The sequence below is a fragment of the Chanodichthys erythropterus genome, chromosome 11 (genome assembly GCF_024489055.1).
Source record: "Chanodichthys erythropterus isolate Z2021 chromosome 11, ASM2448905v1, whole genome shotgun sequence".
Classification (NCBI taxonomy): domain Eukaryota; kingdom Metazoa; phylum Chordata; class Actinopteri; order Cypriniformes; family Xenocyprididae; genus Chanodichthys; species Chanodichthys erythropterus.
In genome coordinates, this window is record NC_090231.1 from 35,599,256 (window position 1) to 35,620,390 (window position 21,135).

The window sequence follows — 21,135 nt, forward strand, 5'->3', positions numbered from 1 at the left end:
AAAAAAACTGTTTTGGGAAACCCTTCTTTAAGGTGAATGGAAAATGGATTTCCAGATAGGGAATGCACAAATAGCAGTCTGTGTAGCAGTCTTTGCATGCTGTGAATGGTAACACCTAAAGGACTGAAAGACTTTAAGCGTTATGTTTTTGAGACAGTTTTGCCAACATTAGAGATAAAGTTGGTTCTTCAGAACTAGGTGCAACACATCCATCAGCCTTGCAGCTAATTTCCCACTGCTCCTGGATGTTTTTGTAGGGAAAACACCTTCAACCACACACAATTGTAATGCCCATAACCTTAATGTTTACATGCTGCAGGGTCCAAAAAAAACAGAAAACATAGAGTCTATTGCTCAAGTTCACATATCACTCTCAAGAATGGAAAAAAAAAATGCCCTGAAGGACTGAAAGATTTAGTTTCACTGTTTTTCCCTTTCCAGACATTTTACAAGTTGCTATAGAGTGGTCCCAGTGGCTTTTAGGAGCACACTGATAGCTAAAATCAATAACTTTTCCATCTGGACAGAGCAGCCTCAAAACTTAATAACATTCCAGGGTAAATGTGTACATAAGGGGCAGTTTGAAAGTCATTTTCAATTTCTTAAAATGCATTTTTCCCCCTGTCAGGTGGTGCAAAGAATAAACTCTATCTACTGTACAAAAAGAGGCAAGAAGAGACTAAAGAAGCTTTCACTTTCAAACATAGAAACTGCGTCTCTAAGAGGTAAAGATTTTACCGTGATGTAATCTCTCAGAATGTGCTCCAGTTGTTCATGTCCAGACCAAAAAATGTTGTCAGTTGACCCTTTGACATCAACCTGACCTTTTCTCTGTTTGTAGATGACAACAGTGAGAGTGAAAGCGACTCTGATGACAGGTTCAAAGGTGAGGGATCATCACATATGGCTGAGAGGGCAGTGTGTTTGAGTTAAACGCGCTGCTCAGAGACTCTGTCCTTTGAGCAAATGACATCACATGACCCTGTGATTTGTCACAAGTAAATGTCAAACCTGACCAGTGTTATTTTACTATTCTTCATGTACTATTTTAGTATTTATTAATATTTTGAATTGGCTTTCATTTATATATATATATATAATATATATATATATATATATATTTTTTTTTTTGTTTTTTAATATAATAGTTATATTTTATTTCAAATTTATTTCAATTAACGATAATGATTTTTATTAGTTTTAGTTTTAGTAAACAATACCAACGCTGGGCATGAGCTTTATATGAAAATGAGCTCCACACATGGTCTGTTACATTAGAAATCTTATTACCAGACATGAACATTATATTGAAAATAACCATGTACACACAATATACATACACAGTTCTTTCACATTGTATATGCTGCCTGTGATATCATGTGATTTTTTTTTTTTTTTTTTACACAGCCCACACTCAGAGGTTACTGAAGCTGCAGTCTATGCTGCGAAGTGCACCCAGTTACAGGACGCTGGAGCTGCAGTTGATCGAGTGGCAGGAAAGGGAGCTCTTTGAGTACTTTGTGGTGGTCTCACTGAAGAAGAAGCCCACCAAAAACTCTTATACTCCAGAAGTTACCTACCAGTTCCCCAAGGTGAATATTCTCTGTAAAAAAGAGGAGACACTATGTTTGTTTGACATTTGCACAACATCTGATGCCTACCAACATGTAGCTGAAGTCAGATATACATCAGTGTTTGTTTAAGGATCCTTTTATCGGCCTCCTGTAGGATCAGTTCTCACAGATTTGCTGTTAAACAGTTTCCGGATAAAGCCTTGATGTATAACTGTATATAATCCTTACTGCTTTCTGAATGTCATTCATATTGAGTGTTTTTTATTCAGATGTTGGAATGTAGTTGTTTGTATATTTGATAACAGATTTGTATACTACTGTTCAAAAGTTTAGGGTCATTAAGATTTAAAAAAAAAAGAGATTAATACTTTTATTCATTAATACTTTTATCAAAGAATCCTGAAAAAAATTTATCACAGTTTCCACAAAAAATACATTCATAATGCATTATATATAAAAGCTTTAAGTAAAGTGTTACCAGATATTCCAATATAAGGCAATTATTTAAATATTTTTATTAAATAACTTTTGAATGGTAGTTTTGTATGCCATTATATTTATTATAATGGCTGAAAATACAGATGCTTTGAGCTCTTATCGTTGGGATGTATTGACATTAAGTGGTGTAAGCAGGAAATCATTGCCATAGCAATCATGTTTAGTTACAGAGATAGGTTTTTAATTGACTGAGATCTGCTTTAGTGATTGTGTTCTCTTGGGAGGCTGACGTATGTTGACACTCTGCCCAACAGAGGGTCAACTCTGTCATTGTGTTCCTAAACTAGAACTCTGATGATGGCATGGGTGGTGACAAGAGCGGGGGATTGACCCCTTGTGGGGTGGAAAAATATTCTGTACATTCTTGACTTAGTAATGAAGGTCTAATGGGATACTATAAAAAGACTGTGTACATACATTGGAAGGATTTCTAACCAGGTCTTTTCATCTGACCCTCACAGTTAGAGAGACTCACCAAACAGATGAGGGAAGCTGAGCAGAGACTCAAGGCTATCCCACAATTCTGCTTCCCTGATGCCAAAGACTGGAGCCCTGTGTCTGAATACAACAGGTATCACTGTTTCCTTGTATGTAGGGATGCTCTGATATTGAGCAAGATTATGTACCGCTCCAAAAATATGTTAGACTTTATCCCTCACCCATCAGTAACTTTCAGGTTTTGTCCAGTTCCCGCCCACAAAAGCCAGTACGAAGAGGTCTACACTGATTTTTCAGTCCTGGTCCGGTTAGATTCTGTCTTGTTCTGGGGTCTATAGGCATTTTTTTTCCAATTTCTAAACACACAACGCTTCAAATATTAGATCATTATATTTTGCGGGGGCCCACGACTCATTTCTTTCTCCTGCTTCCCCCACACATATCAGTATCTTCCCTCCCGTATTTGCACTCAGCACGGGATTGCAGACCTCTATACTGATATTAAAATTATGTCCAATATTGATAAGATATTAATTGTTACAATGACATTTTGATGTCCATTTTAAAATATTTATGTAAAATAACTATTCATGATGAGAAAATTTAACAGTTGCGATGAGAAAATCCCGGATATAATATAATAGAGAAATAGGAACAGTGCTTTTGAAAAGTCTTAGATGTAATCTAGTGCTGGGCCTTTAAGTTAGTGCTAAATGATGACATCCACAATTAAATATCAAATATTCGTCCAAGAAATATAAAAAAAATCACTGAGCTTGCTCCAACATGTAGTGTAGTTGTGCTTCATCCAACCCTAGTTCAAATCCTGGCTTGTGGTCCTTCTATTTTGCTGCCTGTCCACTCTTCAACTATCCTATCTGAATAAAGGCATTAAAAAGATAAAAATAAATCACTAATATTGGCTGATAACCAAAATATCATACAAACCTACTTGTATGTCTACATTTCCAACATTTGGTGGTTTTACTGTAGATTTAATAGCAAATTTAAGAGCACAAAACACATTTTGGGCAACAACAAAACAAAGCTACTTTCAAGAGCAATTTTATAGAGATTTGTTGAAATGGCACTTCCATCAAGACAATCACCCTATATTACACTACTCTATACTACATTATGAACAACACTATCCCACAATCAATTCATCAACTGAACTGAAACATTGCGGTTTCAATTTAAACTTCCGCAAGTATTCGCAGTCAAATACCTCATGTCATAAACTCTCAGTAATTTGAGTAAGTTCTTTGTTTTTTTGCAAACATCTTAGCTGCCCGATAAAGTCTTCTAACCACAGGATACGCCTCAAAGGCAAAGTCTTCAGTCTCAATTGCATTTCTTCTCAAGTGGTTTTAAACACTTTTTCTTCTTATCACCTGATCTGCATGGGGGTTTGGGTACTAATGGTGGCTGTCTTTGATTTGCTATAGTGAGACCTTCTCTTTTATGCTCACCGGAGAAGATGGCAGTAGACGCTTTGGGTATTGCAGACGGCTTCTGGTGAGTCTTTTTATCATATTATGGAAGCTTTTCTTGCTCCTTTTGTTAGTATAACCTTACGTATACTGTATATTGCATCACACGTAATTAAAGGCCAAGCATATGGATAGAGGTTTTGGTCAGTCACTTGAGTAAGTGTTTGGTTTGCTCTTTTTTTGTGCTCAAAAAGAAACAGATTCTCGTAAAGTGTCTCCTCCGGTTTAATGAGAGTTTCTCAGGAGACGAATGGAAATGCAAACCATCAAAAGATGTCGTTGTACCGTAAGAATCGGTCATATTTGTGTGCTTTTGAGTTTTGTGGTGATTATTGTTTTTGGACGTTGTAGTGAACTGCTTGTTTCTTGATTTTTTTTTTTTGAATGTGCTGCTTTTTCTGTACACTATTATTATTATGGTTTATACATAAGTTTTGCATTAATGTGCATGTTAATGGTTATCTGTGGTTTGAGAATGACATTAAAGCATTTCATACATCTTTACGCTTGTTCTGCAGATAAAAGAAGACAAATGTGTAATTGATATTCTCTAGTAGTTGTTAATAGTTTTAGCTGTTTCTTGTTCAGAACTTGCTTTTATAGATGTGGCCTTGTGTTGTTCAGTTTCAGATTTAAAGTGATTTGCTTCATTATTGGCTTGTGGGATTTTTTAGCTTCTATTATTTCTCAGCTCGTCTTTTTGAGCGTCTGAATGGCCCAGTGGAGAGAAGTCTTTGACTGTGTTCCCTGCAGGGAGGAAGTCCAGGGGCTGGCATGAGGGCGGCATTCCTGAGGATTTGAACCCAGCTCCACATGCTTGAATTAATCATCCATTTGTAAAAAGTCAGCAGAGGAGAATTGCATACCTAATATGGACAAGAGGAATGGGATTCTTTGTATGTGTGTGTGTTTTGAGAGACACTAACCTGGTTGGACTCCTAGAAAATAGCCAGACTTTCGATTGTTTAGTGAATTGCGTGTGACAACTCATTCGTTTTGTGGAACTGCACCTGTGCTGTGTTTACACTGGACATTCTGCATCCATTTTAGACTTGTACCATGCACTATTTCATGTTTTTAACTTTAGGTTATGAATTGAATACTAAAACATAGTTCATAAAATGTTGAGTGGGATGAAAATGTTTAAAGGGGGTAATTATTTTAATGATTCCATCCATTACGTTTTAAAGAAAAGCTTTAAAAAAAAAAATCCATTTAAACAGCATGAAACTATGGCTCTCATTTTAACTCACCTAAATCCCTTTGATGTGGTTTTTAAGTTTTCAAGCTGCAATTTTGTGAGCAGCAAAGTTCTGTTCTCTCTCTCTCTCTCTCTCTCTCTCTTAATTTTAGTGGTACTTGCTAAACCGACCATCACTATTGATACTTATCAAGCCCCACAATGTTTTTATACTGACATTAATGATGCCTAAAATATGCAATATGTTGAGAAGTCTGATATCTACACTTGTTCAGAAGTTTGGAGTCAGCAAGTTGTTAATCAATGTGATCAACTTAAATGTGAATGCAACTCAAAAGTGACAGAAAAGACATTTATAATGTTACAAAAGGTTTCTATTTCAAACAAATGCTATTCTTTTAACTTTCTATTTATTAAAGAATCCTGAAAGAATGTATCACAGTTTTCACAAAAATATTAAGCAGCAGAACAAATGTTTTCAACATGTATATTAATAAGAATCAATTATTTAGCACCAAATCAGCTTATTAGAATCATTTCTGAAGGATCATGTGACACTGAAGACTGAGGTAATGAATGTAGCTTTGCCATCAGAGTGATAAATTACATGTTAAAATAGAAAACATTTAATTTAAATTGTAATATTATTTCACAATATTTCTGTTTTTACTGCATTTTGTTCTCAAATAAATGCAGCCTTTTTGAGCATAAAAGAATCCTTTAAAAAAAATTTAAAAATCATACCCACCTCAAACTTTTGAATGGTAATTTCCGCTACAGTAGGTGATAAAACCAATCCCATATACTTGTGCTGAAGGGCCTGAGCCATATCTAGGAACCAGAATATCATAAAGACTTGTGGGTTGGGCTCCCAGCCACCCAAAACAACTGCATAGTCTAAAAAGTGATCTTCTAGAAATGCCCTGGCAACCATCCACAATACCCTAGTGTCATTGTAGCGACTTTTGTAGGTGCAAATACCACTAAAATCTGATTTCTTCTCTCATAGTTATGATTTAGTACCATATTTTACTGAAATCACCTGGATGCTTTCATGTGTTGCGTAACCCCCAGTTACTTCAAGTGATGATTTAATTGCTTGTGTAATCTTTTCCCCCCGCACCTGCAGCCGAGTGGGAAAGGGCCTCGCCTTCCTGAAGTGTATTGTGTCATCAGTCGACTGGGCTGTTTCAACCTGTTTTCCAAGGTGAGCTCAGGCTTGTTCATACACACACACACACACACAGACACACCTTCACACTGTCTTTCTGGCTGTGGGACATGGGCACAGCTGAAACGAGGCTTGTGCTGGCATTGAGGAACATTCAACTTAGTACATCTGTCTTTCTCACTAGCCTATTAAACCACTGTTATTTCCTTCACTTCCACCTTCCACTCATTGGAAAGTAAGGAAGAAGTATAAAACCATCCTGGATCCAACCTTAGTTATCATAGTTGCAGTGGAAATCTGAACTGCATGTTTTCATCAATCTTGGAAAAAAAGAAGAAAAAAAAAAAAAAAACTTGTGTAGCCGATGAAAACCATGACTTTCTAGTGACAGGTTAGAATTCTAGAGACTTCCATACACAATTATGAAAGGAAAAAAGAAACAGACCACATGAAATCGATCACTGTTCTGTAGTGTATAAGTCTAGTGTATAAGTCTAGTCTAGCAGTGTTACAATCTACATGTGATGCCTTTTAGCACTGGTGTGTTCTCCATCAACATAATTTGAGAATCATGATATTTTTTGTTTCAAATAGAGATCATGATTCTCCCAGATATTCTGAACAGACAACTAAATAAAATAACATGTAAATTACTAGGCGTTCTGACAGAATATTAATTGCTGCAATCAATTTAATTTAATTAAATGTTTAATTAATTAGAATGAATATTTAAAAAATGGTTTGAATGAATGATTCATTGACTAACTCATACACTTCACTTCTTTCATTACTGAATGAATCAGCGTTCCCATTCAGTCGGTTCACTCAGTACAACACGACTATGGGATATGCTGAAGACACCTTTATTCACGCCTGAAAGGCCAATGACGCATGACGACATGAGCGGGGTTACCTGCCCAAAGCATAAAAATGCAGTTGCATGCATCATTCCCTTTTTTCTTCAGCTCTTCACCATGCTGGTAAAACACCATCACGCCACATCTTTACAAGAAGGAAAGCCCATGGTAGTGATTCTTGTCAAAAGGCAGAAAAGAGAACGTTTTAGCACAAGTTTAGCTTTGCTAATGAAGGGCTAGTAAGCTTTTCTCACACAAAATGTTCAAACACAGCAATGGTTCTCACCCCTGTCCTATGATGTGGTTATTTATTATCTGAAAAAGATACTCAAGAGCACTACCTGGTGTGTTTGGGGATTGTCCATGGCAAGCTGTCTCTCTCCAACACCGGGGCGTGTATGCACTGCCGGCAACTCTGTCGTTTGACACTTGAGCGGCGTGTAGCATTTGTTGAGCATGTATTCGGTGGCAGCGGCCAGGCACGGTCTGCTTCTGTCCATGGGGGCTGATCCGGCTCTAGCCGCTTTCGAGGAGGCCTCTGGGACTTGGGACGATTGTGTGCACAGCAAAATCTCCAGAGTTAAATCAGCTCTGCTCAGAGTACATATGGTTCCTCTCTAAACAGTGTTAAAATAACACTGAAGCAGAGTTAAAGTTAATGAGATAATTAAGCAATTGATTAAGCGATGATTGTGCATTAGTGATGAACACCTGCTGTTAACAAGCAGAATCACTAAAGAAAAGAGAAACACAAGAACAGCCTTATTAATTGCTTAATTATCTCATTAACTTTAACTCTGTTTCAGTGTTACCTTAAAACTATTTAGAGAGGGACCAAATGTACTCTGAGCAGAGTTGATTTAACTCTGGGCATTTTACTGAGTGGAAGCCAAGGAGGTTGTGGGTGAATCCTGAGTTTAATCAGGATTTTGAGTGTAATGAAGATAACTGTCTCGCTTGATGCGGGCTAGGAAGTCTTTGCCGACATTTTTCAAGTGGGGCAAATCACGGCTTCCCCCTCACCCTCCGAGGCGGCGGATGGAAGTGATGTGATGGAGGATCCTTTCATTAAGCTGTATTGGAGAGCGGCAGGAAAGCTGTCGGTGGAGTGGCCTGCCCTTCCCCGATTCAGAAAAGTTTGCGCTTTGGCAGGTTCTATTTGTCTCCTGTACAAATAGCGGTAAGAACACACCTGCTGCTTTACCCAGAATTTTGTGTATTTGACATCAGTGGATTTGATCAATGCATATTTTCATATCACAATCCACCCAGGGCACTGAAAATTCCTGAGGTTTGCCTTTGAGGGGACTGCATATGAATTTCAGGTCCTGCTGTTCAGGCTATCCCTAGCACTGCACATATTCACGATGTGCAGAAGAGGCATTGGCTCTGCTGTGTCATCAGGGCATGAGAGTGTTTGCTTATTTAGACGACCTGCTCTTGGATGCAGGAACAAGCAGTGTTGCAAACACAAGCACTTGTCCCCCATTTATGAGCTCTAGGATTCTTAATAAATATCAAAAAGAGCTTCCCGGTTCTGTGTCAGTGGATTTCGTATCTCGGTTTAGAGATAGATTCAGTAGAGAACACAGCTATGCTGTCAGTACGGAGGGCCGAGGGTTTTTGCAGCTACCTGAGTCTTTTTCAGCTGGGCAGGCGAGTGTGGTTTCTTACAGTGTTGAGACTGCTGTGGCTTATGGCCTCAATGATAGCAGTCATTTGGCTGGGTCTCCTCTTTTCTGAGCATTGGTCTGAATGCCACGCGGCATTTAAACAGACAAGTCACAATAACGCCATCGTGCATTCGAGCTCTGATCCCCTGGGGAACCCCAGGTCTGTTGACAGAAGGAATTCCTCTGGGCAGAGCTATGTGGTGATGACAGATGTGGGTCCACTACATGGATGTGGAGCTCTGTAAGAGGAGAGTGGTCGACAGCACTGAAAGAGTGTCATATAAACTATTTGGAGTTGCAGGTGGTTCATCTGGCACAGAAACACTTTGCTTAGCGCTTGCAGGGCAAACATATGTTAGTCAGAACAGACAACACAACTGTGATGACGTATATAAACAGACAAAGGGGTACTCACTCTCTTCCCCTGTTGCAACTGACACAGACCCTCCTGATATGGGCTAGTGAACATTTAGAGTCACTCAGGGCAGTGCATGTTTGAATGGTAGGGCAGACCTGCAGTCCAGAGGGGAACCACAGGTCAGAGAGTGGCGCTTGCACCCTCGAATACTAGCGCAGATCTGGAATCGGTTTCGGCAGGGCCAAGGTGGATCATTTTGCATCTGCAGAGAAGGCACACACCCTCTGTTTTTTCAATCACAGACAGCAGCGCCCCGCTGGGGGTGGATGCCCTGTCACATGTTTGGCCCAAAACCCTACTGAATGCGTTTCCGGCAGTTGAACTGATACAGCCCACCCTAGACAGAGTGCGTCAGGAGATTGACACTGATTTAGTTTACTCCCAATCAATGTCCTGGCCACAATACAGAGTGCTAGGGCGTCACCGCCGACAAGAGGGCTATATGCGTTGAAGTGGCACATATTTGAAGATTTGTTTGGGTGAAGATCTTTATCAATGTTCATATATATTCATATCAATGCCCAATTGCAGTTTTTGAGTTTGAGTTTCAACACAATTTTGGCAGCCCTTTTGGCCTGTCATGAGGGCATTTATGGTGCTGCGCCAAGCGCGGACCTGCTTGGCATTTAGTTCCTTAAAGGGGTATGGCATCTGAGGCCCATTACAAAATCAGTGGTGCCATCATGGGACCTGATTGTTGTTCTGGAGGCTATCTGTGAACCTCCATTTGAGTCTAAAGACATGGTGAATTGGACAGTCAAAAAATTGCCTAGGACTGTGTGAGAGCCCTGTTATTCACTGGCCACGGAGGCTTGGTCCACATCATCATGCGTCGTTGGCCTTTCAGGTGTGAATAAAAGTGTCTTCAGCAAATGCCTCAAAAGCATGATATCCCATAGTCATGTGTTGTACATTGTTTTTTTCCTTCTGGGAACGGTAGTTATATGCATAACTCAACATTTTTGAATGAATCTCTTGAATGAATGACTCAATTACTCACTCATAAATACTTCACTTGTTTAATTACTGAATAAATCAGCATTTTGAGTGATTCTCTTGAATGAATGATTCAATGACAAATACACATTTTTAACAGTCACAGTCATTATTTGAAGCAGCATGTTACTTTCAAAAGGTTATTTACCCCTTTTTGATCACTACAGCAGACATTTCACACGTTTACATCTGAACTATAAACTTTTATCCCAGCAATTCTGTGATAATTTGAATTATTGTAAATAATGATACTGTGTGGTTGAAAAGACTGTTTCATTCCTAAACATAAGCGCAAACGCAGATGTTCCAGTATGATTTTGTCAAAGGTTTAATAGACAGAGCCCTGTTGTTGTCATTTAGGTAGGCAGAGATTTTTTTTATTTTTTTTTTATAACGATTAATCGAGCAGCTCTACCATCAGCTTATTCATCTTTCATTTAATACAGATCCTTGATGAAGTGGAGAGGAGGAGAGGGATCTCAGCTGCATTGGTGTATCCTTTCATGAGGAGTGTGATGGAATCTCCTTTCCCAGCACCAGGCAAAACCATAAAAGTCAAAACCTTCCTGCCTGGAGCAGGAAATGAGGTTAGAGCCTTATATAATTTAGACTGTTGTGTTATCTGCTGTAGTTTATTCAACAGATACTGAAGCACATCTGAGATCTGAATCATTAAATACTACATGTTATCAAAACTGACCCTATTCAGGGTTCAACAGTAAGGCCAGCATTTTACATTTTTACTTTCCCCGCCAACAGTTTCACTAGCCTCAACACAAAATGATACATTTTCTTTATATAGAAACAAAATTATAATTATACAGTTATTTGTATTATTATACAGGAAATAGCCATAAATTCATAACATTTTTGCTGGAGAATGATGGCATACATGGCAAAACATACTTCCGTAATAAATGTCTCTGGTCCTATTGTGCATGATTCATTAGTGTACAGTATGTTATTCTAAAATTGTTTTCATAATAATTATAAAAAGATCTTTCAGCATAATGTAATAATTTTCTCTGCCTCTGAAACGACTTTTTCTGCTCCATGCATGGGGAGGACAAAATTAGCCAATAGTAATATTTTCAATTTCCAAGTGTTTTTTTTTTTTTTCCACAGGTGATTGAGTTACGGAGGCCCATGGACTCCAGACTGGAGCATGTGGACTTGGAAAGTCTGTTCAACTGCCTGAGTGTACGACAGGTGGTACGTGTTTTTGCCTCTCTGTTGCTGGAACGAAGGGTCATCTTTGTGGCTGACAAGCTGAGGTGAGAAACCCTTGTGTGTTAGCTCAAGTGTTTGAGTTATCATGCGACTAGCCTTTGAGCCAATGAATATGAACCATCAAGTGTAGGCAGCATATCATCTCATGTAACACACTCTTCATTCCCATGAGAAAGTTCTTGCTTTTTTAGCCCAAACATGGTCAAACAGTCCTCCCAAATGGATCTGTGTTTCTAAGACAAGCAGACCACTGTGACAACAGCAGTCTTGAGTGTGGCCTAACAGCAGATGTTCTCAATAACCTCTTTTTCACTGATGTGCAGTGTCACTTCCAGTTTTCCGTCTGCTCATTCAGAGCCTGTAAAATAACATCTGCTACACATAAAAGATTTTTATCTTTTTGGGTCATAGTTTTTCTCCTCCTGTTGGTGATTTTTGTTGCTGTAGTTGTTGTTTTTCAGAATCAGACCTATTCCTTTCTCAATTTTCAAGTTAGACATTCAAGTTCAGTGATCATTACAATATAAGAGGACAAAGTTTAGGAAAACATTACATATTTGTCTGTGACCATGGGGATTCTGAATGGAATACCAATCATAGTATGGGTCCGAATGTTCCAGTCAATCTGTTTTGGCTTATCTGGGCAGAAAATAGTTGTTTTCGGGCCCAGTTCTGTTATGTCTGTCAGTGTCCAACCAGTACATATGGCAAATAGCAGCCTTCAACTGTGGTTTTGGTTAAAGGGTGACCCAACGGCTGCTCCGTGCAGGCCACTGCTAAATTCATCAGAGGAGGCATATTTGACCACACCCTCTAACACTGGGCAGAAGTCCCAGGAGTCCCCGCTGATCTAAATGCAGAAGTGGGTCAGGGCAGAGACAGGGTTTTGGTTCTGTTAGGGACGTTATGGTCCCTGGAGGTTTCTGCACCCCCCTCTGAGCCTTCGTGCTTGGTCACGGAAGCTTGTGGCCGGGCATGGGGGGTCATTAGGGAGTAGGTTATTTGTGAAAGCTTAATCTCCACAAATCATCAGCCAGTTTAAACAAACAGCAGCGGGTGATGTGGGGTGGGCAGTTGCTGTGAAGGAAGGAATGCACTTCCTGTGTGAGTGACTGCTCGTTTCTCTCCTCTAATCGGTGGCCATATTGTCACAGGGTGACGGGTGTTGCTTAGTTACAAAGGTTATTTGGACAAGCTCCTTTATTTGTACAGTTTTTGGTTGATTCGATAAGTGCGTTTTGATGCTTCTTAAAAGTATGAATAATTTGTGTTTTAAACATGACATCAACAGTGTAATGTGAATGAATCATACCTGTATGGTTTTTTCATAGTTGGACTAACAAACCTAGATTATGCCATTGTAGCTTGGTGCTTCATCCAGTATGTATGCATGTTCTCGTCATTCTCAACCAAGTGGCCAGTAGTCTTGCGTAGCCAGACCTTCAGACTGACGGCAGAAGGTCTGGACTCCATAGCAGCTTTCAATGGCCAAGGACCACCCAGAGGCTGTCTGACTGACATGTAAAGCAACCAATCACAGTTCGTTTTGTTCTGCGTCATGTTTAGGCGTGTGAAAATGTAACGTTGATGTCCCTACAATAGTGTGTAAAACTATTGTGTAATAGTGTAAAACGGATTTTAAAGAGTCTATGTCGCTAACTTAACATACTTCACAGACTTTCGAAAATCCAGAGTTTAGTCGATCCTGATAATTGCTCATTGTCACAGACGAAGGCTTTCTGCTTCCGTTTGGCATCACGGCTGCTTTGTTTCCAGGTCGTTAAAGAACACAAAATGCATGTCTCCCAGAAATCTTGTAGAATTCAATCAGATGACGACTTTGAAACTCCCAAAGTGTTTCTAATTTTGTGTGCCATATGCATCAGACGTTCAGCCAGCGGTCCGTGGGAGTGACGTTTGGAGCTGAAACTAAGGGGCCAGGACTCACTAGGGGGCCTCGGCAAACTTCCAAGTAGTTTCTGTTAGTTTATTCTCATCAATAACTATAGTTTCTGTTTGTTCCCCAGCTTCTGTTTATAAAAAAAACAAAAAAAAAAGCAGCTTTGTTATAGTTACAGCAGAAATACTGGGGAATTATTTTACCTTACATGGGGGAACTTAGAGTAAAAAGGTTGAGAACCACTGCATTAATCACACTACAATTGGTCTCGGTGTTATCTGCTATATATAGTTTTTTTTTTTCCCTACGTATGTGAACATACTTGACCTAGATTTGTGTTAAAACATAACCTTTGCCATCTTCTTCTTCTCACATGGTAGACCATGGTTTAGTCCTCATACTTCAGAATATTTGACTCAGAATATAGCAAAACGTGTTTTTTTTCTTTGAACCAGAGTAACAAAACCAGTATGTTTTCTGTTGTCGTTCAAAGAACGCTTTTCAAAACCGCTCTTTGTGAATGGGTTTGAATCACACCCATTATCATAATAGATAGAGCTCTAGTTACAACATATTATGCTGCTAAGCCAAGTATTGACATTCCATGGGCTTGGCTCTGTTCAAAACAGGATAGGTGGATTGATGGGACTTGGTCCAGGCCTAGCTGTGTTGCCCAGCAACCTTAGGTGGATTACGGGCAGTGCTAGACTAAGGTAGAAAACCCTCCTTTCTCCCACATCAAGGACATTGCTGCAGCTCTCATGGGAAAGGCCACTGCAATCGAATTCCAAAAATGTCTGCCAACAGTGTATGATGTATGCTTCTGTAGCTTGTAACATATATTTGCTGCTCAGGATCTGACAGAAAGAAAACTCACTCCATGTTAGGCAATGCTTTCCTTGGGATTTCATGTTCATTTTAACCCTTTCCACACTGCATAGACACTTTGTAAAGCTTAAACCGTCCTATTACAGAAAGTAATTGTTTTCGAATCACAAACTTTTCCATTAGCTGTTTGATTGTCTAGGGAGCTCCTCTGCCCAAACCAGACAATGATATTCAATCATGCTGCTGACTGAGTTTCTGTGGGGAGCAGCTTGGATTGTTAATAAAATGAATTCATCACCCAACATTACATTAAATTATAAGCAACAATACATTCATTTTATTAAGACTGCATTGGATTTAGTTGTAATTGTTGGTACTGAAATTTCTGTATAATAATAGCAGCATTCTGTGTTGTTATAAAATGACAGGAAGGATCGAGTTAAACTCTCTGATGTGTGGTCTGGTTTTGTCGTTTCCAGATTACTTCCTTTTTCATGGGTACATTGTGTGTTCAAATTTTGGTGTAGCTGTAGACGTCTTTCTTTAGTAATTGAATGTTGTTGTTGAATCTGAGCACAGAGAGCCAGGTGGAAAAATGTTTTGTGTCCCAGACAAGTTGAAAAGAAAAAGAGACGGAAGGCCTTTAGGCAAATGTATTACAGTATTGCCAAGTTGGCCAGAGATTTTGTGTGTGGCTAGTTTTGGAAATAAACAAGCCAAAAACATGAAGATTGAAAAGCTAAAAAAAAGTTTGACTTTTGTTTAAATAAACTGGTCATTATACTAAATGTGTCTTATGTCCTAGCTGAATGTTCTAGGTATTTTTTTTCCTTCTCTATTTTTCTCTTGTCTTGTTGTAATTTCTGTTATTTTATTATCACAGGAATATGTTTCAATATATTGCATAATGGTGGGAACATAAAATTTACATAAACTTTTGCATAAACCTTGTGTTATTGCAGGCTTTTTTCATCCACGTATTGGATGTCACCACTGGTTAAACATGCAGAAGCTCTTGTTAAATATATAGAATTACTTTCAAGGCTCTTTTTCCAGATTCTAGCCAGCCATCCAAAATTACCATTATTTTTAGGAGTTATGAAAGATGCAATATTCATTAGAATCTAATTCAGCTAGGCTGGTTAAATGAAAGCACATGTATTTTTGCTCAGATTTGGATCTTGAATTTTCATCCTTGAGCTGCTTCTGTTGCAAATTATTCTTTTTAGGGCTAGCTCACATTGCTCACAATAGACAACAAATTACAGCAGTTGTTGGTTTCTGCTGGTCTAGTGTGTTATTATTATATATTTTTTTGTATTATTTATGTTCTATTATAGTATTTATTAATGTTTTGAAATTCAGTATTTATTTTATTAATTTGTCTTTGTAATTTTATGTGCTTTTGGCATTTTTATTAGATTCACCCTTGGTTTTACAGACAAAGCATAAGCCTAGTCCCAAAATGCATGTTTGAGCCGTTTTAACTGAAATCAACTTGCACTGACATATCTTAAAATATGTCATTGCCATTGTTTCAACTGGAAAAAATTGTTCTAAAAGTGATTCCAACGATATCGTTCCTCTGTGCTGTTATCATTTATTGGGGCTTTCGCACTGGAGGAACCTTTCATAGTTTCTAGAACTATTGGATGAAGTTCCCGGATTTTGACGTGTTCACACTGCAGGCACTAGAAACGATTTTAGTTCTAGAAAATCATTTTGGGGGAACTAAAATGAGTGTAGGGTCTAAACCAGCACTGTAGGAACTACCAGTGACGCAAATGTACGTTGATTGGCCAAACGCATGTCAAACACCGGCACCCGGCATTTTTAACAAGCCGTGTAAACATATACTTACTGTACCCCACGAACATGGAAAACAGCGATAACGGCATCTACCTGTTGTCTGCGGGGTTGTTCTTTTTGCAGCCTCGATGATATGTAATAGGCCTAATGTTACTGCAAGTTATAATAGGAGATTTCGCTATTTAATCGTGTAAATTATGCTTTTACATTCCATCTCCGTTATCACGAAACCAACGAGACACAACAAATGCAGCTCCGATCACAGCGTCCTCCATCCACCGGTTTTTGATGTTTGCAAATGCCTTGCTTAAAGACGCCGCTGTCGGCTGCTTCAGAGTTCCTACTGTCGGTGCAAATGCAACTACGAAAATGGCCCGGGAGAGAAATTAGTCCTTTGGGAACTATCCTAGTGGCTAGTTTCTACAACTGAGTTCTTAGAACTACCTGGTAGGAAAAAGCCCCTATTGTTGTGGTGTGGACTCTGCTGTTCCTTTATATTTAGAATGATTTTTATAACTATATATTTATCATTATTGTTTTAGTTATTGTCCTTGAATTGATCAGCAAGAATAAAGGCCCCTTCACACCAAGTTCTCAAATTAACTTATAATAGCTGTTATAGTACAATATAATATCTTTTGTATCTTTGGTTCAGTGTAAAGGATAAGTGTAAAGTAAGTGTTCAGTGTAAAGGATATTTCATTTGGTTGGTGTGTTTGTAGACTGTTTTTGTGCGCATACCAGCTCTCTATGGCTGTCCGGTCCAGGCAAGAAAGAGTCAGTCACTAGCTAGCAGCAACCCTCTATCCTTGTTATTTGGTTCCTGCAGGATTTGGACAGCATAGAACAGTGTTTGGACAGGTCTAAAGTTCCGTCTTCATTTTTTCCCATGAGTACTTGCCTCTGAGGCCTCAGTAATGCTGACATTCCAGGTATCAGCTATCAGAATCTGCCTGTCTCGCCTGTGGCTAGGTTTTTAAAATCTGCCTCTTTCTGTTCCCAGTGTGAACATGCCAGAATGCAGGATGCAGACTCACACACATAGCCATTCAGACACCCACCTAGGGTGTTTTAAGCACAGGCCATGAAATGTAATCTTTTGATTTGATTAAAAATGCAAACTGATATTTGTTTCTCTTCTAAGAACACAAATGAGCAGTATTAGAGCTGCAATTATGTTTAGTTTACTGTTAGCATACCAAATTTGATCACTGGGTTCAGTCCTGATCCTCTCTAATTCATGGCTGGAGTCAGTGTGTTTCTGATGGTTTATTTTCTCGGCCTCTGTATACATGGGCTTGTGTGGTGGATGGGACAAAAAGAGATGAGAGTGAGAGAAAGAAGGGTCAGCCACTATCAACAAGCTTGGGACCGTGAGAAGGCCACTGTGGTATTTGTAACTTTGTGCTTAGCCTTAGCTGTAACATCTCACGGCTGCTTTAACGTCACAGAGTAATTTAAGGCTCTGAGGACCGTGATTTGCAAACATGATATATGAACGAGAACGATTGTGTGTGGTTACAGTGTGGTAGCCCATCATGATATCATCTTTACCATATCACCCTGAAGATACAGAGACTTGCATGCATCCTGTTCCACTTACCATGGGTAATGTGGTAGTGTAGACAAAACACACACACACACACACGTTTGTTTTTGTGAATTGTAGGGACATTCCATAGGCGTAATGGTTTTTAGACTGTACAAACTGGATTTCCTATCCCCCTTCACTACCATCATAGGAAACTGCACATTTTTACTTTCTCAAAAAAAAAACATTCTGTTATAAGCCTTTTGAAAAATGGGGACATGGGTTAATGTCCTCATAAGTCAACCTCTCCTTGTAATACCTATGTCATTCCTATGTCATTGTACAAATTTGTGTCCTGATATGTCACAAACACACACACACACACACACACACACACACACACACACACACACACACACACACACACACACACACACACACACACACACACACACACACACACACACACACACACACACGCACACTGATTTGCTGATTGTCTTGTGGGAACATTTTATCCTTTATGTTGGAACATTTCTACTGATTTACTGGTAAAGTTTTGACAGCTGTAATGTAATGACAATTTGCCCCCCTCTAAAAATAAAAATTCTGTCATTTATTACTCACCCTCATATCGTTCCACACCCGTAAGACCTTTGTTCATCTACGGAACACAAATTAAGATATTTTTGATAAAATCCAATGGCTCATGAGGGCTGCATTGAGAGCATGTCTGTGCATTTCTGTATATGTATTTGTTTGTTTATAAACTGAAGTATAAATTATTTTTTGTGGTAATATTGGACACGTGGATGTTTTTTTTTTTTTTGTGTGTGTGTGTGTGTGTGTGTGTTTCCATGGGGTTTTATGTAACTAATGTCTTGAATGACACTGTCACAATGTGAATAACATTACAGGAGTCTATTTAATGCCACTGGATATTTTCTTTTGTTGCTCTCATAATCACAGATTCCATTGTCCCCTCACTAAAGCCAAAATAAACTGGAAAATCTGGGCTCAATATACTTTTTCCAGAACAGGATTTGCTAAGAAGGTGTGTGAGATTTTGTAAAAGCTTGGTGATTGACTGTGTGCTTTTCTCTTTCCCTACAGTACTCTTTCCAGCTGTGTTCATGCGGTGGTGGCTTTGCTCTACCCCTTCTCCTGGCAGCACACCTTCATCCCTGTGCTGCCAACCTCCATGGTGGACATTGTCTGCTGTCCCACGCCTTTCCTTGTGGGTATTTTGTCCAGCTCATTGCCAAAGCTCAAGGAACTACCTGTGGAGGAGGTACGGACACTACCCAACACTTGATATGTCTTGTCACAAACATTGCAACAGCTATGGTGTTGTCACCCATCTTGTTTGTTGTAATAGGATACTTTGTCAAGTGTGTACAACGTGTGCTTGGCTGTGTAACAGCCTAAATGAAACAGGTTTGTCTGAAAAACTGTCATCAGATTCAGGGAGATTACGCATGTAGTCTGTGCACAAATATATAAATTCATATTAGGGCTGCACGGTATATCAGAACAAAAACTATATCACAGTATGGCTTAGTGCTATTGTCAAATAGCCTGCCAAAATAAAAGCTTGACGATCTAGTTTGAAAATGAAGAAATTAAGATATAAATATTAGTATTGCAATTTTACAGTAAAATAAAATTATTTTCTTTTATTTCACTTATATTTCTTTTTTGTAAAATATTATTTCATAATAATAATCAATAAAATCATAAGAATTATTTTATAGTCATAAAACTGAAAGAGGTTTGAGTTGGTTCTTGTAACAAGTCCGAACACACATTTTTTTAAAGTTTTCTCCAAACTGTTTAGCCCTAAAAAGATTTCGCACACACATAAAAAAATCTTTTTTTTTTTTACTTTCTACACATATGCACTTCCCAACAAAATTACCCCAGTAATTCTAGAATGATTCATTCTTTCAAGATTCAGTCATTTTCCCTTGCTTTTGGAGGTTATTATTCTGAGAGATTTTCCCCTGATCATGACTTTGAATTCCTGTGAATATGGTCACATTGGCAGCTCTCCTTAACAGTTCAATTATGCTCTTACTCTAATAAACTGCCTGAACATTAAACCCTTATGTTGTGTTCTTGCAGTGAATGTGGGGCTAAAGTCATTTTCCCAGGTTCAGAAAGATACTGGAATGAGTGAAATACATGCTAAGTACAATAACATGCCCAAAAAAACACGGGCCAATTTTTGCGTATGAGCCTTTAATGTGGCGTCAGCTTCATAAGCCTAGCTCAGCATTCCTGGCCAGGCTGTTGCCTTCTCCCCTCTAAATTTTCCCAACTGGGAGAGTGTTGTTGTTCCCAGCTGCCCATAGGACATTGCCAGCTACAGAGTCTTTGGCATTTAGTGCATTTGGCAGGACTTGTCTTCAGTACTTTTTTCAAATTGCACTTTGGACATTAGTGCACTTGTAATGGCCATAAGGGGTGACCCTTTGCAGGGAAAACATCTGGAAGCACACCAATTTGTGGTCCTTGTCATTTTTAACACTGCATTTTTAAATGGGTGTCAGGCTCCATCTGTTTTGGATCAACTTCTGGAAATATTGTGACTCCCAAAACAACTGAATACAGTGTGATAAAACAGAATGATGCTACTCAATGTTTTAGTCAGTTGAGATTAGGGATGTGCAAGATTGGTCGACTAAACGATACAGCTGCTGTTAGTCGGCATTGGAAATACTATCTTATTTTTTATTTATTTGCACATTTGTTTTGCTTTAAATTTGTACAAAAGCTATGTTCGAATTACTGTCATGTTGCTGTTCAATTTTAAAAATGATATATAATTTTGGAAAGTGGATCTGGACCTTTTACCTCAGATCCGTCTCGTGGCGGGCTCAGAGAAATGTCACTTCAAAAGATGAGCAAGTTGGAAGGATTTTGACTTTTATGGAAACTTTTTGTGTAGGTTGTCATGTTAAAGGATTAGTTCACTTTCAAATGAAAATTACCCCAAGCTTTACTCACCCTCAAGCCATCCTAGGTGTATGTGACTTTTTTTTTTATTTCTGATGAACATAATTGAAGAAATATTAATAAATATCCTGACGCTTCCGAGCTTTATAATGGCAGTGAATAGGGTTCAAGAGTATGAGCTGAAGAAAATGTTTCCATCCACATCCATCCATCATAAACGTGTAACACACATGGCTCCGGGGGATAAATAAAGGCCTTCTGAAGCGTTTGTGTAAAAAATATCCATATTTAAACAAGTTATGAAGTCAAATATTGAGCTTCCGCCAGACCGCCTTCCGTATTCAACGCACGCAAAAAAAGTAAACCTTTAGCAGTTCACAAAGCTTATGCTACGCTAATTTACAGAAAAAGTGTAACTGGCGCGATTAGGATGATTACGATTACGTTAGGATTAGGGTGGGGTTAGGATTAGGCAGTCAGGTTGTGACTGCAACGAGGGGGGTAATAATTTGTCAGGGAGTCGAAATTCAGCATAACACCGGTACACGTTAAGCTTTTCT

General features: G+C 38.8%; 1 protein-coding gene across 3 annotated transcripts in view; it reads left to right on the forward strand.

Annotated features, from left to right (window-relative positions):
- dennd2b (DENN domain containing 2B) overlaps positions 1-21,135 on the forward strand; it is a 65,329-nt gene that overhangs the window by 39,007 nt on the left and 5,187 nt on the right. For all 3 annotated transcript variants that reach the window (XM_067399597.1, XM_067399596.1, XM_067399598.1), the window contains 9 exons: positions 629-725; positions 842-886; positions 1,408-1,592; positions 2,534-2,643; positions 3,959-4,028; positions 6,334-6,411; positions 10,766-10,906; positions 11,445-11,593; positions 18,731-18,908. In XM_067399597.1, the coding sequence (XP_067255698.1) occupies positions 629-725; positions 842-886; positions 1,408-1,592; positions 2,534-2,643; positions 3,959-4,028; positions 6,334-6,411; positions 10,766-10,906; positions 11,445-11,593; positions 18,731-18,908 (1,053 nt within the window). The remainder of the gene's footprint in view (positions 1-628; positions 726-841; positions 887-1,407; positions 1,593-2,533; positions 2,644-3,958; positions 4,029-6,333; positions 6,412-10,765; positions 10,907-11,444; positions 11,594-18,730; positions 18,909-21,135) is intronic.